Raw genomic sequence first — 17,358 nt, 5'->3', positions numbered from 1 at the left:
TTTTTTTTTTAAGATTTTATTTTATTTATTTGACAGATAGAGACAGCCAGCGAGAGAGGGAACACAAGCAAGGGGAGTGGGAGAGGAAGAAGCAGGCTCCCAGCAGAGGAGCCTAATGTGGGGCTCGATCCCAGAACGCTGGGATCATGCCCTGAGCGGAAGGCAGACGCTCAACGACTGAGCCACCCAGGCACCCTGCAAATAAATAAAATCTTTAAAACGAACAAACAAACAGTTGGGGTGCCAGGGTGGCTCAGTCAGTTAAGCGTCTGCCTTTGGCTCAGGTCATGATCTCAGGGTCCTGGGATGGAGTCCTGCATCAGGCTCCCTGCTCAGTGGAGAACCCGCTTCTCCCTCTCCGTCTGCCCCTCCTCGTGCTTGTGCCCTCTCTCACAAATAAATTTTTAAAAATCAAATAAACCTTTAAAAAAATAGTTAACTTTTGAACAACAGGGGTGGGGGTAGGGTCAGGGACACTGGCTCCCCCCTATACAGTAGAAGATCCATGTATAACTTTGACTCCCCAAAACCTTGAAAATTAATAGCCTACTGTTGACCAGAAGCCTTACTGATAACAGAAAGTCAATTAACAAACACTTTGTATGTTATATGTATTATTATACTACATTCTTTCAATAAAGTAAGCTGGAGAAAAGAAAATGGTATTAAGAAAGTGATAAGGAAGACAAAATACATTTACAGTCCTGTATTTATTGAAAAATATCTGAGTATAAGTGGACCTGACAGTTCAAACCTGAGGTCTTCAAGGGTTAACTGTATACAGCTTCCTGGGTCCCTGCCAGAATTACCCAGTCAGAATTTCCAGAGTGGAGGGGTGGACTGGGAGTTCGCATTTTATGTCTCCCTGAAGATGCTTATGTTCACAGAAGTCTGAGAATCACTAAGATTTTAGAAAAACATCATTGGCTGAGACTGCAGCAGTCTGGGCCTAAGTGGTTTGAAAACAGAAGAACTGAAATCAGGATTAAAATAGAGTAGCCTCCAACCAATCCTTAGTCAGGAAACTGCAATCTTTCAGGAATGCGTTTAAAAATTATCTTCAATAGCCTTTATAATTTATTTCAATATATTATTCCAGAAACATAACGTGGAAAATAGGAAAAAATTGAAACAAACAGCAGTATATACACATACTACCCTAACTCCCATCAGACAGCGTTTAACATTTTGACATTACCTTCTAGTTTTTCTTTCTTTTCTTCCTTTCTTTTCTCTTTCTTCCTTTCCTTCTTTAAAGAAAGCTGCCTCTGCCTAACATAAGGATGACTTAGAAATGAGCTTCTTGGTCAGAAACATTATTGTGTCAGACTTCCATTAGTATAAGGATGGTTATACTGGCAGAAGCACTGTGGTCAGGGAAGGCAACTCCACACCCTGAATAAGTTCTCTACAGTGAGGACAAATTGCTGTCTGCATTGCAATCAACCTGCAATGACTTGGTTTTCTGGTCTTTCTCGGGGAAAGGTGCTCACTGTCTGTTTCTGCTATCGGCAGGTCCGTCACTCAGCAGTGAGGCCAGCCAGGCCAGCCTTGGCGAGGGAAGTTCACGTTGTTGGGCCCACACACGACCTCATCCCCACCGTTGTGGCTTCTGAGCAAGCACTCAGGTAACTGCATAAAATGGCTGACTGTCCTACACAGACCAGTTCATTCTGTCCGCCTGGTTATTGAAGGTCTCGTCTCTGTGGATGCTCTCTTGCTTCATATTCACATGGGGCACAACTGTTTTTCACACCTTATGCTCATTCTGAGTCTCATCCACATGCCTCTTCCCATACCTTCTTTTGTTACCATCTGCCAAATCTTTGTTTTCTGATTTCCCAACATTTCAGCCAAACTGCCACTCACTGTCCACAAATCAGTTTATTTATCCTTCTGGCCATCTCTCAATTCAGACAGAGTGGACATCCAGACGTATTGCTCAAAGTTCTGTGCACTGGGAGGACGTCCCATCAATACCGTCTCGCCGGACGACTCTAGAATGGGGTTGGAATGCTGCTTCAAGGTGATGCCAACACATGGTACAGAACTATCTGTAAATGAGGCCTTAGCTTTTTCTTCCTCAGGAACCTGTCACTGCCGCCCCTCCCCCGCCAAAGGTCACAGGGTGGTAAAGAGGCCAAAGGTCACAGGGTGGTAAAGAGGCAGCGATGTAGCAGGCGTAGGTGTGCAGGAGACTGAACCACTTCCCATTCAACGAGCTGCTGTCTTCAGGAGCTAACCGCACTCTGCATCTGATCTCATTTATAACGTCTCCCCTTGATGTTGGATGGCTGACGCCTTCAACCAACCATGTATCTTGGTGGGGCAGAAAACATCCAGTTCATCATGGGAAGCTTAGGTTACATGGTCTCCAAATGTCCCAGATCAGAAGTTCAGTCTCTACCAGGGTCCAATAGCAAACCGAGAGCAGTTTCTGAAAAAATAGTTATGTATTCCAGAACCCTAACGGCTGGCGTTTCTGCTAGCATGACTTCCGTAGGCAGCCTCTGAAATGACCTCCAATGATCCCCGCCTCCCACTTTCCATGCCCTTCAGTCATCCTGGCCCCTTCAGTATCAGCGGGACTCGTGGCTTGTTTCTCATTACTAGAATATGGCAGATGATGGGATAGCACTTCTGAGACTAGGTTATAAAGAGTTTGGCTTCCATTTTGGGGGCTTTCTCCTGCTTTCTTTCCCTCGCTTCCTCTCTCTCCACTCACACGGAGAAAACAAGCTGCCTTGTAGTGTGAAGTCCTGTGGGAAGGCCCACGTGGCACGGCAAGGCACTGAAGCCCTGTTTGAAGCCTGCCAACAATCATGAGTGAGGCTGAAAGCGGATACTTAATTCCATTCAAGTTTTGAGATGACTTCTAGCTCCACCCAGTGGCTTGGCTTGACGGCAAACTCATGAGCTGCCATGAGCCAGAACCGCCCAACGAGGCGGATCCTATATTCCTGACAAACAAAAGTTATGAAATAATGTTTGCTGTTTTAGGCTGCTAAGCTTTGAAGCAATCTGTGATGCAGCAACAGATAAATATAATGACAATCTGCGGACTTACGGATGTTTTACACAATATTCCTTTTGATCAGGGAACTCACTTCTCAGCTCAAAGAGTATCAATAAGGTCGTTCCCACCGAGTGTGCTGGTCTTGCCAGGTATGACATCCCTGAGAAGCAGCAGAACTGAAGATTCAGTTACAGAGCCAGTTGGGACACAACACTCTGAAAGGTTAGAGCACTATCCTATAGGATGCGGGCTACTCCTGGGACCAGAGACTAACACAGGGTAATCTCTCTTCCACAGCCAGGATACGTGGATCAAAGGGTAGAAGTCAGAGTGCCTTCTCCATTATTACACAGTTCATTACAATCTCCCGAATTTTGTTTCTCATCCCTGAAACTCTGATTGTTGCTGGGTTAGAGGTTTTAATCCCCCAAGGAGAAATGCTTCCGCCAGAGGTCACCGCAATGGCGACGAAGAATTGGAAGATGAAACTTCCATTGGCCATGGAGAGCTTCATATGCTACGGAAGTAACGAAGGAGGGGTCGCTGCTTTTGCTGGGGCAATTGCTCCCAATCACTAAGGGAAAACTGAGTGGCTGCTCTAACCCTGGACACAGAGAAGGACCACGTCTGGAGCCCGAGACCTTCTTTGAGGCACTCTGAGTATTCTCAAATCCAGTAGCAGTAAAAGCTAAGGCAGAACTACAGCAACACAGCAGAGACCACAAAGGTTTGGATCCTTTGGGAATGAGGGATGGGATGACCTCCACCAGGAAAAGAGCTCCGACTGGCTGCCGTGCCTGTTGAAGGTAAAGGGAACAGAGTGTACAGCAGACACGAGCACACAGGACTGCAGCAGTTATGAAAATGTTCTCCCTTGTCTGTCATGTATATGTTGACATATATTTACTTACTTTTCCCCTCCCCCCATCACCCCTCTTTAGTTTGAATAAGGACTGTTCTTGGTGATTAACTTTACAATTTATATGTTATAGAATATTCAGATGGGATTCAATAAAATAGAGAATAACATTACTCAGAAATGGCTATGGTGACTGTTGGGACTTTGGACCTCTCTTTTGAGGAAGAAGATGGAAAAGCAAAAAGACATTAATGTTGTTGTAAGACAGAAACACGTAAATGGATAATGAATGACCAAAACTATCGATCTTGCTATTTATGGTCTCTCAGCTCCAAGTACACCCTTCAAAACTCTGTCCAACTCTGTTTTCATACGTAAATTATAATTTCCGGATTCCTATGCCCACTGGCTTCTGATTAGGTTCTGCAAAAGGGAAACTTGGGTGGAGAACGGAAGACAAATGAGAAAAAACCCTTCCTTCTAGTTCCTGTCAGGATTGCTCCAGCACCAGTGGCAGACCAAGGCCCCAAGCCTCTTTGAGCTGGCCCTGCCACGCACTCTGCAGTGCCTGCTTGGCGGTAGCAATTATCAGCCCCACTGTGCTCCTCCCCTGCAGGGCCAAGCCGCAGCACCTGTCTGGGGGCATCCCTCTCCCTTGACAGTCTGAGTACCAGCTGCAATGCTCCTGCCATCTCATCACCAGCTAAAATGTACCCCCTCTTAAGAGATCTGATCATCAGCCCCAAGAGAACATCTCCTTCAAACTCATAGGCTCTGGTGACACCAGTTGTATTAGTCGGGGTTTTCCAGAGAAAAAGAACTGGTATATTTTACACACCCATACAAAGCAGAGAAGGAGAGGGACGGAGAGAGAGAGAGGCAGGTATTTGCAAAGGCTGAGAGATCCCACGATCTGCCATCTGCACGCTGGAAACCCAGGAAAGCCAGTAGTGTAGGTGAAAGGCCTGAGAGCTAAAGAGCCAATGGTGCAGACTGCAGTGTGGGTGAGAAGACGTAAGAACTAAGAGCACCAAGGGCAGGAAAAGACTGATGTCCTGGGTCCATCAGTCAGGCAGAGAGCGAATTCAACATTCCTTTGCCCTGTTGTTTGTTCTATTCAGGTCTTCAGTGGGTTGGACAAGGCCCACGATATTGTGAAGGACCCTCTGCTTTACTCAGCTCACCAATTCAGATACTAATCTCTTCTGGGAACACCCTCAAAGATATACAGAGAAATACTCTTTTACCAGTTACCCGGGCATCAAAATTTTTCATCGTAAGTTTTAATAAGTTACAGCAAAGAATCTCATTTCATTTTATAAATATGGCCATTTTCAAATAAAACTATTCCATCACTTTCAAATTTGTCCACTGGACTCTAAATGCTATAGCTATTTGATATCCACAATTTCCATTAAAGGAAATACATTCCAATTCCCTCATAATTTGATATTTTTATGCTTAAAAGTTCACCTTGTCCTATTTCTCTGCAATAAAATATGCATATTACTTTGCATTGTTTTAAAGCATTCAGTGAACACAAGACTCTTAAAAATGTTTTAAATTTCTCCTGGCTTGATTAATTACAATGAGTATTATTATAGAATTGAGCAGAACAAACACGTCTTTTGAGTATTAAATACAAAAGTAAAATTTTATGGTTGTAGATCTCTTAATGAGATTGATGCTGGGTTGTTTTTGTTTTTGTTTAGATTTATTTAGGGACTCCTAGGTAGCTCAGTTTGTTTAACCCAGCATCCTGCGATCGAGCCCCACGGGTCGGGCGCCCTGCTCAGCGGAAAGTCTGCTTCTTCCTCTCCCTCTGCCCCTTCCCCCGCTTGTGCTCTCTCTCTCTCTCTCTCCCTCCCTCTAAAATAAATAAAATAAAAATAAATAAATAAATAATAAAGATTTATTTGAGAGAGAGAGGGAGGAGAGAGGGGCAGAGGGAAAGAGAATCCCAAGCAGGCTTGATACTCAGTGCAGAGCCCGACTTAAGGCTCAATCTCACCACCCATAGATCATGACCTGAACCTAAATCAAGAGTTGGATGCTCGGGGCGCCTGGGTGGCACAGCGGTTAAGCGTCTGCCTTCGGCTCAGGGCGTGATCCTGGCATTATGGGATCGAGCCCCACATCAGGCTCCTCTGCTATGAGCCTGCTTCTTCCTCTCCCACTCCCCCTGCTTGTGTTCCCTCTCTTGCTGGCTGTCTCTATCTCTCTCGAATAAATAAATAAAATCTTTAAAAAAAAAAAAAAAAGAGTTGGATGCTCAACTGACTGAGCCACCCAGGTTCCCTGATGCTGTTTGTTTGTTTTTTTTAAAGTAAGTTCTATGCCCAACATGAGGCTTGAACTCACGACCTGGAGATCAACAATCACATGCTCTACTGACTGAGCCAGCCAGGTGCCCCAGACTGATGCTCTTTTTTAAAAAATTAGGTCATGTATCTGTGGTACTGAGATGAGGCAGAGCTCACTGGAAATCAATTGCAAAAAAGGTTATCAAGCCAAGGTGGAATTTAAAATATATATATTAATAATTATATGCATATTTACAGAATGTTAAAAATATATAGATACTAAAACACACCCCACATGGTAGGAATGAACAGAAAGCAAAGAAGTAATTGATAATTCCTACTGAGCAATAAACTCCCAAAGTTTGGGAAAAAAAAAAAAAACGGATTTAAACTTTCTTTCTTTTTTTTTTTTTTNTAAAGATTTTATTTATTTATTTGACAGAGAGAGAGACAGCCAGCGAGAGAGGGAATACAAGCAGAGGGAGTGGGAGAGGAAGAAGCACTCTCCCAGCGGAGGAGCCTGATGTGGGGCTTGATCCTAGGACTCTGGGATCACGCCCCGAGCCAAAGGCAGACGCTTAACAACTGAGCCACCCAGGTGCCCTGGATTTAAACTTTCTAGTAGCCTTCGGCCAAGCTATGAAAATATTTCTCCTAATAATCAGAAAAATGTTTTATTTAAAGATGTAAGGCTGATCTGTAGAAAGTAAACACTGATGCTTTCACCTCCTTACTTAAAATCATGCAAATATATAAAATAAAATACAAGTTTATATCTTAGTTTGAGTAGAGTTTTCGGAGACAATTATTTCAAATTGTCCCTTTATTTGGTGCCTTGGAAATTTTCTTATACTCTGGGGAATGCACTGTTGTAAAAATAGGATGGATAAAAAATACACTTTTCCTTTGTAAAGAGGAAAAATGGCATTTGAGAGAAAGAAGCCAAAAAGAAGAACCTGCAAAGTCCTACCTTGACAGCAGGCAACTCAATTTTAGGAGGAAGTACATATTTTAGCAGAGAAATTTAGAAACAATTTCACTAAAAACTACTGTCATCTGCAAACTTGAAATTCATGGGAAGGCTCTGTGAAACTCAAGTGGTATGAATATCCATTTGAAGGCTACTGGTTTAAAGAATATTCTTAACGACCATTGTATACGTAGCATAAAATCAACAGAATTACTTGTATTAAGAGGTATTAAAAAACAGAAGAGAGAAACAACTGAAAGAGACTTTAGACGCAGAAGTAGAAATAGAATGCAAGTTACAACTCAAGGAAAACAGTCTGTCTTCCTCATCATTATTGCCTGCCCTGCCTAGCACAATGACTAGCACACTGTAGGAGCTCCATGGATAGTGAAAGATAGCATATAAGCAAAGAATATCTAAAAACAGCAGGAAGGGGGTGCCTGGCTGGCTCATTGGGAAGAGCATGTGACTCTTGATCTCAGAATCATGAGTTCGAGCCCCATGTTGGGTGTCGAAAGAACTAAAAACATAAATAAACTTTAAATAAATAAATAGAGCAGGAAGGCATTAAGACAACAACAGAAATCAAATTAGAAAGGCAGTGTAATTGTCAACAACAAAACTCTGACAGACTTAGTGGAGAAAATGCAGTCATGGCATTATTAAGATTATAAAAGAAAAAAAAATAAAACCAACAATGAGAGGGGAAAAAACAGAGAAATATAATTTTATCTGGGAAAAATAAATAGAAATTCAAATCACTTCCAGGACTTAGCAAAAATTTCTTTGCAGTTATCCCACCTTCATTTTACCTGAGCTGAAACTCAACAATACTGACATATAGAAGCCAAGATTAATCCTAAACTCATCATGTACACTGCTGACCTTAAATCTCTCATTATAAAATTCCCAATTTCATTTTTTTTTTTAAGATTTCATTTATTTACTTGAGAGAGAGTGAGAGAGAGAGAGAGAGCAGGAGCAGAGGGAGTGGGAGTAGCAGACTCCCCGCTGAGCAGGGAGCCCGACAGGGCTCTCGAGATCCCAGGACCCTGGGATCATGACCTGAGCCACAGGCAGATGCTTAACTGACTGAGCCACCCAGGCACCTCCAAAATTCCCAATTTCCGTGTTCCAGCCTACCTTTATTTAACACACACCCTGCCAGAAGCAGCAAGGATACTACCCTGAAGACCCCCCAAATTTATCACCCCTCCAAAAACTATACTAAAAGTATAGCTTTACTCTAAAATAGAAAGATACTCCACATCTCAATTGTTATACAGATGAGCTTATAAAATTTAACTACTTCATGAGAACATGAACAGCAGGGGCGCCTGGGTGGCACAGCAGTTAAGCGTCTGCCTTCAGCTCAGGGCATGATCCCGGCGTTATGGGATCGAGCCCCAAATCAGCCTCCTCCGCTGTGAGCCTGCTTCTTCCTCTCCCACTCCCCCTGCTTGTGTTCCCTCTCTCGCTGGCTGTCTCTATCTCTGTCAAATAAATAAATAAAATNAAATAAATAAAATCTTTAAAAAAAAAAAAAAAAAGAACATGAACAGCAAGCAAAGACTACTATCACATCTTCAGAACAAACTGAACCCAACTGCCCAAAGCCACAACAGTCACTGATACCAAAATCATGATTATGTATATGGGGGTAATTTTTTTCATTACACTGTTCTATACAGACTAATTCAGCACCTTCTGAATGTATTATAATACCATCCCCTGGTTCTATATCTTGGACTACGTTTTAATTATCCCTGGATAAAGTCCAAAACAGAACCCAGTTTAAAAGATTTCCTCACTGTATTACAGGACAGCACAGTCAGCTGAAAGACCAAACCAGTTTCATCTGAGTCACAACCTCAATGCCTACAGGGACCAGGAAGTCATCTACATGTGGAAGCAGACCAGGTATAAGACAATAAAGTGTGATGAAAAGCACACTCTGTTCTAAAGGTGCTCAATTACTTTTTAATTAGATTTTGAGTCCGCGGAATGTTTTGAAAGCCAAACAAAAACATACCGAGGCTGAATTTGGACAAATTCACTAGGTTTCAAATTTTGCAATCTTCATTGTTTGGATTTCAAAACATTCCACAGATTCAAAAATCAATATTTACCAAGTGCCTGTTGGAAAGAAGGTACAATAATACGAATGAGAAAATGCTTATTAAATCTTATTGTTGACACAAGTACTTGTAAAAAGCTGTCTCATCATACCTGACATGAGGTTTCGGTAAAGTGATTAGAACCAGAGCCAAATCCTAAATCTACATCCCTGACTTAATCTATTATGTAAGAAAGAAAAACACACTTCAGTTGGAAAGAATGCTCTATTTCAATACTTTAATACGGAAATCAGCTATCATACATATCCATCAACTCTTATATTTCACTGTCCTTATCTCAGGAGATAGTCAAAGTGAGATTAATTTGGTGAAGCATTCTCAGTAAATCTACGACACTCTAGTTCATCTCCATATTTCTGTCATGTCCTTTAATAAGTTACTTTTTATTCATTGTTTTCTAGTATTTATGAATTAGTGCAATACATCACAGAGGTATTATTTAAAAGGCAAGTACCCTATAGATATGGATTTGTCATTCCAATTCCTTGGCACTCAATAATATAAGCGTCTTTAGATGCATCCTCTTCATCTTCTGATTTCTTCACAGAGAATTTAGCCTGAAACCAGAAAAGTATTTAGTATATAAGTAATATGAGGAAAGATGGAGGGAGAGCCCATAAATCCAACTTAAAAGGGCAGGTAGTTAATATCAAACTCATTTTATTGAAGCAGCTAGAGGCACAAAGATCAAGTGACTCATGAGAAATTCAGCAGCCTGGATATAAAATATTTTGCTCCAGAATCATGACTCTTGTTCAGAAATAATACATACTTGCTCAGTTCCGTCAGAACGTGCAGCCTGGGCCCCACTCCATATCCACTGAATCAAAATCCCCAGGGTATTTGTAGGTTAGGCAATTACCACTTTTAAGATCTCAACTGTTAACTGTAACACACCTTCACTATCTACTTCCTAAATTTTTTTCTAAAACATGGCATTGAAGCGTTTATACTTATTTTGTCAAGTATCAAGATTTTTATTTCCCTCAAATTTTTCTTGCCAATTTAATTCCCTAAATATGCTATTCAAAGAAAATTAAGCTCAGAGAAGGAAGGCGGGGGGAGGCCCTTTATCTTTATTGGGTTTAACACTATTTTTCACTTGTTAACTAACTCAAGTTTGGCTTTGAAATATGTGATATCTATTGCTGCATGATTTTTTTTTTAAAGCTACTGTGTTTATTCTAACAAACCAATTAAAATCAAAACAACTGAGTGGGTTGAATTTGTAGCAAAGGGATTTCAAATATGCCTAAAACCTTAGGATTCTGTGAAATACAATTTGAAAACCATCATTCTGGGGCCCTGTTAAATAGCAATATTCACAAATTATTCCAGTTTCAGTATTATGTGGCAGTGTACTGATACATAGCAGATACTGAAAATTATTGGTGAATGAATGGACACTGAATTCTGAGCTATACAGCCAAATTATTAATGTAATTATATATGTATGTATTTTTCACATTGTAAGCATTATGTAAACATGAAACATAGGAACAGTCAAGGAAATCATTTCTAACCTATTTATAAATATACTGAAAACCACAAAAATTTAAAGCTGGAAGGAGTCTTAAGAAACTATGCATCAGCCTCTGATTTTACAGATCAATTATCTGTACTGAGGCACAGAAAGATAAAGCAACTCGCCTAAAGTCACTCAGTTAAAATACAACGAAGCTGAAGAAACCAGAGCTATAAATGCCAGCTCACAGCACTTTCCACTGTGTATTCATTTCAAATAACATGTCAGTGTCTCTTATATGCAAAGTACTAGAAAAGGGCAGACTATATGACTACAACTTGGTCCCTACTCTCAAGGAGACCATAGTCTACAAAGAAAGACAACCATTACAAATACAGCATTAATGGAGTAAAAAAAATACAGCTAACTATCCCTTGACATCAAATATAATTTGCCTTTAATTCCTATTAGCCTTTTCCTACAATTGAACCAAAATTAATGTATGCTTTTTTTTCTTTTCTTTTTTTTTTAAAGACTTATTTATTTATTTTAGAAAGAGAGAGAAAGAGCATGAGCAGGAGGGGCAGAGGAAGAAGGAAAGAGAATCTCAAGCAGACTCCATGCTGAGCACGGAGCCTGATTCAGGGCTCAGGCTCACAACCATGAGATCACAACCTGACCCAAAACCAAGAGTTGGATGCTTAACTGACCGCACCACCCCAGTGCCCCCTATCTATGAGCTCTAATAAGAAAAAAATATACATTATTAAAAATCATACAAATAAACTGTTGGGAGTAGGGCAACAGTGACTTTGTGCTTAGTACACTTCTATAGTATTTTTTTAAAATAGTGTGAATTACTTTTATAATTTTTAAAAATACTTAAGGTCAGCCCCTTCATAAAATTCAGTTATAAATTTTACATCACTTTATGAAATTACCAAGACTATAACAAAATAGAACTATGCAACGTTACTGAAAAAGGCAAGAAATGAAGGTGTATTCATTAAGAGTAAAAAAAAAAAATACAAGGAGAAACTCTTTTAAGAGGAAAATACCTAAATGTCAACAGTGGTTTTATGGGCAAAAGGGAATTATGGCAGGTTTCTTCCCCTTATTTTCCAAATTTTCTATAAGTAAAATATATTAGTTCCAGATGAAATATACATGTTAGTCATTTTTCTAAATTAAGAATGCTGTAGAAAAGGTACAGATACGAGCTTATGCAATACTAAATCCTACTTCACTAAAAATTATACATCTGTTTTTATAAAAGTTAAGAAGGCTGGTGTTAAAATTTCAGCAAGTATTCCATTCTACCACAGAAACACAAGAAAATGAAACATTTAAAATGTTATATATATAGTTAAGTTCATGGCCAACTACAAATCCCTTATGATTGGATTTCATAGTTCTCATCAAAACGTCTTTCCTCTGTAAGGCAGTACCACATGTGGGCTCTGACGTATGCTTTCCCAGGTACGCTCAGAGTACAGCTCTGCCACTAAGAAACTATATGGTCTTGAGCAATTAATTGAATCCCTCTACCTCTCTTTACCTGCATGCAAAAGAGAAATAATAATAAACAGCCATCTAAAATGGTTATGCAGAGGGGCACATGGGTGGCTCAGTCAGTTGAGTGACTGACTCTTGATTTCAGCTCAGGTCGTGATCTTGGGGTTGTGGGATTAAGACCCATGTTGGGCTCCACACTCGGCAGGGAGTCTGCTTGGGATTCTCTCCCCCTCTCCTGCTGCCCCTCCCCTAGCTCTTGTGCTCTCTTTCTAATAAATAAATGAATCTTTAAAAATAAGTAAATACGGGGCGCCTGGGTGGCTCAGTCAGTTAAGCGTCTGCCTTTGGCTCGAGCCCCGAGCTGGGGTCCCTGCTTGGTGGGGAGCCTGCTTCTTCCTCTCTCTTTGTCCCTCCCCCTGCTCATGTTCTCTCTCCCTCTCTCAAATAAATAAGTAAAATCTTTATTAAAAAAAAAAGCAAGTAATAAAATGGTTATGCAGAATAAGATGATACAGGTAAACTGCTGAGTTAGCTCAATGTCTGCCACACAGGAAGCACCAGGTGAATGATAGCAATTATGATTACCATTAAGTTTTCCATTTATTACAGTCTGACCCAAAACTGGCTATAGTAAAAATCAATTACCCTCTCTAATGGAATACTCACCTTTGCTAGTTGTTCAGCAAAATGTATAGCCGTTTGTGTATGGAGTGTAACTGGTCCTGTTTTTATTCTGGAAACTCCACAGGCTAATGCCATGAAAATGATCAGCTATTAAAAAAAGAACAAAGAAGAAAAATTTCACACATTCACTAATAGTTGGAGTTAAAATTCTACTGCTTACCACATGAAAATACTACTAGAAATCAAAACAGCAAAAAGAATTTCTACTTCTTTAGGTTTCCAGAAGTCCTAAGAAGATGATAGAAAACCCGTGTCACCCACAGTCTGTGGTATGGTACAGAAATGCTTATTAGCAGCAGTTGTCAACATAGATTTTCCACAATTACTATTTAAGAATAAAATATAGTTAAAAGTTAATATATTTAATCAGACCAACTGTCTCTACAAGCTGGAATATATGACAACCTTTTCTACTCTCCAAAATTACAACATTTTAACAGGTAAATAAATACACTAATACAGAATTACTGGGAATAGAGAGTACACCAAGGTAAAAAGGAAGAGACTAGAAATAAAGGAAATTGTTTTAAGAAACTAATTAAGGGGGGGGTGCCTGGCTGGCTCAGTCAGAAGAGCATTCAACTCTTGATCTTGGGGTTGTGAGTTCAAGCCCCATGCTGGGCGTAGAAATTACTTAAAAATAAAATCTTAAAAAAAAAAATAAAGAAAAGAAACTGGTTAAGAAATCCTGAAGAGTATATTCTAATGTAGATTGCTGGTTTGAGATTAAGGAGAAAAAACTGTGGTAGAAAAAAAAATCTATTAAGACAGTGGACCATAAAGAGATCTTTCTTGGAAATATTCACCAGCATCTCTCCATGTAAGTAGATGTGTTAAGTTTGAGAGGGCTAGGACACATCCAAGTGGAAATGCTGACAGGCACAAGGGGTATGAATTTGGAGTTAAGGAGAAGGGCCTGAGCTAGCGATTTAAATGTGGGAGTCATTCAAGCACAGATGGTACGTAAGCTGTGACACTGGTTGAAACAACGGAGGGAGTGAATATAGGTAAAGAAAAGACGCATGAGCCTGAGCCTAGGGAGTCTCCAAAATTTAGAAGTTGAGAAGATGAAAACAATAGTAATAACAAACTAGAAAAGAGACTAGAATACATGGCCAGGCAGAAAGAAAGATAATGTTTCAGAAAGCAAGTAAGAGGGGTGCCTGGGTGGCTCAGTCGGTTAAGCATACAACTACTGATTTCAGCTCAGGTCACGATCTCAGGGTTGTGAGATCTGGCCCGTATAGTATCGAGCTGTCCTGGGCGTGGGACCTGCTTAAGATTCTCTCTTTCCCTCTCCCTCTGCACCCACCCCTGACTCTAACAAACTTAAAAAGTAAAGAAAGAAAGCTAGTGAAGAAAATATTTCAAGAAGGAAAGAGTGATCAATTGTGCCAAATGCTGTAGCCAGGTCAAGATGAAAACTGAAATTTAAGGTATATAACTCCAGAATATTTAAAAGCTGGCTGAACTAGGACATGCCAATCAGTCTCTGAAAGTCAATGACTAGGATTTATATTCATTCTGGGGCACCCGGCTGGCTCAGTCGGGGAAGTATGCAACTCTTGATCTTGGGGTCGTGAGTTAAGCCCCACATGGGGTACAGAGATTACTTAAATAAATTAAAAAAGCTTAAAATAAGATAAAACAAATTTATATTCAATCTAATTACCAAATATTCAAATCCAGTAAGTCAAAGGTTTTTATCGTAAAAGCATCATTACCTGGTCCTGCAGATACTCATCCACAGCACCACCATGTCTGAGATTTGCTAACAGCATCTCAGCGGCTTCAATTCCAACCTTGTCTGCATTTACACCTATGACAGAAGCAATGTAAAAAAACTAAATTAATTATGAAGAGGCAAAAAGCTGAATTAACATATCCCAGTTAGCATAACATTTTTTAGGGCTCTGAAGTCACCCAATGCAAATTTTAGGATAAGACCTTTAAGTATATTTAATCTTCTGAGAGCTTAGCACATGCAAATAATTTATATCTTTAAATGAGCCTAGTGGAGGAAAAACCAGGCTGCTCTGGCCCTGTTTTAAAAGTACTAATTATGAGGGGTGCCTGGGTGGCTCCGTTGGGTAAGTGTGTGAATCCTGCTTTTGGCTGAGGTTGTGAGTGCTCCGCACTCAACACGGAGTCGGCCTGAGATTCGCTCTTTCTCTCCCTGTGCCCCTCCCGCCTGTGTGCTTGCTCTCAAAATAAATAAATAAATCTTAAAAAAAATAAAAATACTAACTATGAAACCAGTTTATAACTAAGTTATGATCCTATAGCGCTATGCCTCAACTTCAAAATTTACAATTTGCAATTTACACATTATAATTAGTCTGCAGGCACTTCCATTAGAATTAAAGGATTTTTTAAAAGTCAGAGAGTTAATTTTTACCTAAGGAAGAGCAGATAAAAATTTTCATATCAAATATTGTAAAATTGTATTCCTTTAAGATTTAAACAGGCATTATCTTATTTGAAAATAAGACAGAATATTTATCCCCATGCCCTACTCCCTGCTTTTCCACACCTACCCCAAATCTTCATACAATGCTAAATACAAAATAAGACTGTCAAAAGTAGTGGAGTTATCAGATGATTCTTTTTTAAAAGATGTATTTGAGAGAGAGAGAGAGTTCAGGGGGAGGGGCAGAGGGACAGAGAGAGAGAGGGAGTCAGAATCCTCAAGCAGGGGCGCCTGGGTGGCACAGCGGTTGGGCGTCTGCCTTCGGCTCAGGGCGTGATCCCAGCATTGTGGGATCGAGCCCCACATCAGGCTCTTCCGCTATGAGCCTGCTTCTTCCTCTCCCACTCTCCTTGCTTGTGTTCCCTCTCTCACTGGCTGTCTCGATCTCTGTCAAATAAATAAATAAATCTTTAAAAAAAAAAAAAAAGAAAAAGAAAAGAAATCAGGANCAAGCAGACTCCCTGCTGAACACAGAGACTGACCCAGCGCTGGATCCCAGGACCCTGAGATCATGACCCAAGCTGAAATCAAGAGTCAGCTGAGTCGGCTGCTTAACGGACTGAGCCGCCCAGGCGCCCCTCAAATGATTGTTTTAAAGTATTCACTTTAAACTAAAAGAAGCCCCTGGCTACAAATAAAAATGTCTTTTAAGGCATGACAACATGGTTAGTTTTTATTTCTATTTTATATTTGGAAATTCATTTGATTATAAATATGCCTTGGTAACATTTCCCAGAAAAGTGGAATTTTCAAAATTTTAATTGTTTTTCCTTACAGCAATTATTATAATATAACAAATTAACTATCTTTACAACATCCATCAGTCAAGTACATGACTGAATGCAGTGATTTGGAACATGCGGTATGAACCTCTCAACTATACAGCCTCTTCTGTTTCCTCTTTCAAGTGGAGATGAAAATGGAGACGATAAAACCTAAGCTGCAAGGTTGTTACAGAAATTAGAGATGATATTTATAAAGCATATGCTACCATAACTGGTTCATAATAAGCTATTAAGAGTAATAGTTAATACCGCGTACCTAGTATGTGTGTCCCACACTAAGTATAGGAACTGGTTCCTTTGGTAAGACGACATAAAAAATACTCATATATTAGGGAAAATTAGAGGACAAGTTGGTACTAAGCTCTAAGGTATAAACTATATCCCCAATGAAAGTTTAGAAAAGGAAAAGATTATAGGTTCTAGAACAATTAGAGAAGGTTTCATGGAGCATAAAGGACTTAAGTGAGTGCTTGAAGAATGGCTAAAATTTGCACGGAGGATGAGGGAGAAGAAAGAATTCCTGCTCTGGCAGTGTTAGAGAGCAGCAGACGTGCTAACGTTTCTCTGCCAAGAGGCAAAGTGCTTCCCAGAGTCATTCACACTCCTCTTACCCAGCCGCCCTGATAGTGAATAATGGTATGAATGGATCTACATCATTACCAGCTATCACTAGAGCTCTGTGGCAACTCAACAAAATTAAGTATGGATGAGAAATCTGATTAGTAGTGTGTTCTAAACAAAAGAGCAAAATCCTAATTTCCTCTGAACTTTTAATGCTTTTCTATGGAAAAATAATCTTCTGGTATTTTGGATATGTCTTAAAAAGGTCTCAATTTTGATAGTTTATAATAGCAAATTAAAATGCACATTCAATGATTTAGGTATCTTCTAGCTTATTAAAAGGACAATACTATAAAATGGTTATTAGATTAAAAAGAGAAGGCCAAAGGATTGATTTTAGGACATCAGAGAGATGCCATGAATTACCACATATAGTGAAGGAGGGAAGGCAAGTGCTTACTCTAACATTACTAGGCCATTTCCACACACAGGAAACAGGGACTGATTAACCAGAGGCACAAGTCATCATAGCCGACTGTTTTGTACCACAGTAAAGAACATAACTGACTGAGGAGCGTTAAGTGTCCGACCC

General features: G+C 40.0%; 1 protein-coding gene across 4 annotated transcripts in view; it reads right to left on the bottom strand.

Annotated features, from left to right (window-relative positions):
- Positions 1-347: 347 nt before the first annotated feature.
- Positions 348-17,358, bottom strand: part of RTCA (RNA 3'-terminal phosphate cyclase) — a 33,821-nt gene continuing 16,810 nt past the window's right edge. For 3 of the 4 annotated variants that reach the window (XM_034653975.1, XM_034653976.1, XM_011226922.3), the window contains 3 exons: positions 14,675-14,769; positions 12,933-13,037; positions 9,489-9,843 (listed from right to left, as the gene is read on the bottom strand). In XM_034653975.1, the coding sequence (XP_034509866.1) occupies positions 9,742-9,843; positions 12,933-13,037; positions 14,675-14,769 (302 nt within the window). In that variant the 3' untranslated portion in view covers positions 9,489-9,741. Of the gene's footprint in view, positions 3,814-9,488; positions 9,844-12,932; positions 13,038-14,674; positions 14,770-17,358 lie in introns of those variants that run through there. The other variant, XM_002920776.4, reaches the window with a different exon arrangement.

This window comes from Ailuropoda melanoleuca, chromosome 2, assembly GCF_002007445.2.
Source record: "Ailuropoda melanoleuca isolate Jingjing chromosome 2, ASM200744v2, whole genome shotgun sequence".
NCBI classification, from domain to species: Eukaryota; Metazoa; Chordata; class Mammalia; order Carnivora; family Ursidae; genus Ailuropoda; species Ailuropoda melanoleuca.
This window is presented reverse-complemented; position numbering and strand designations above follow the sequence as displayed.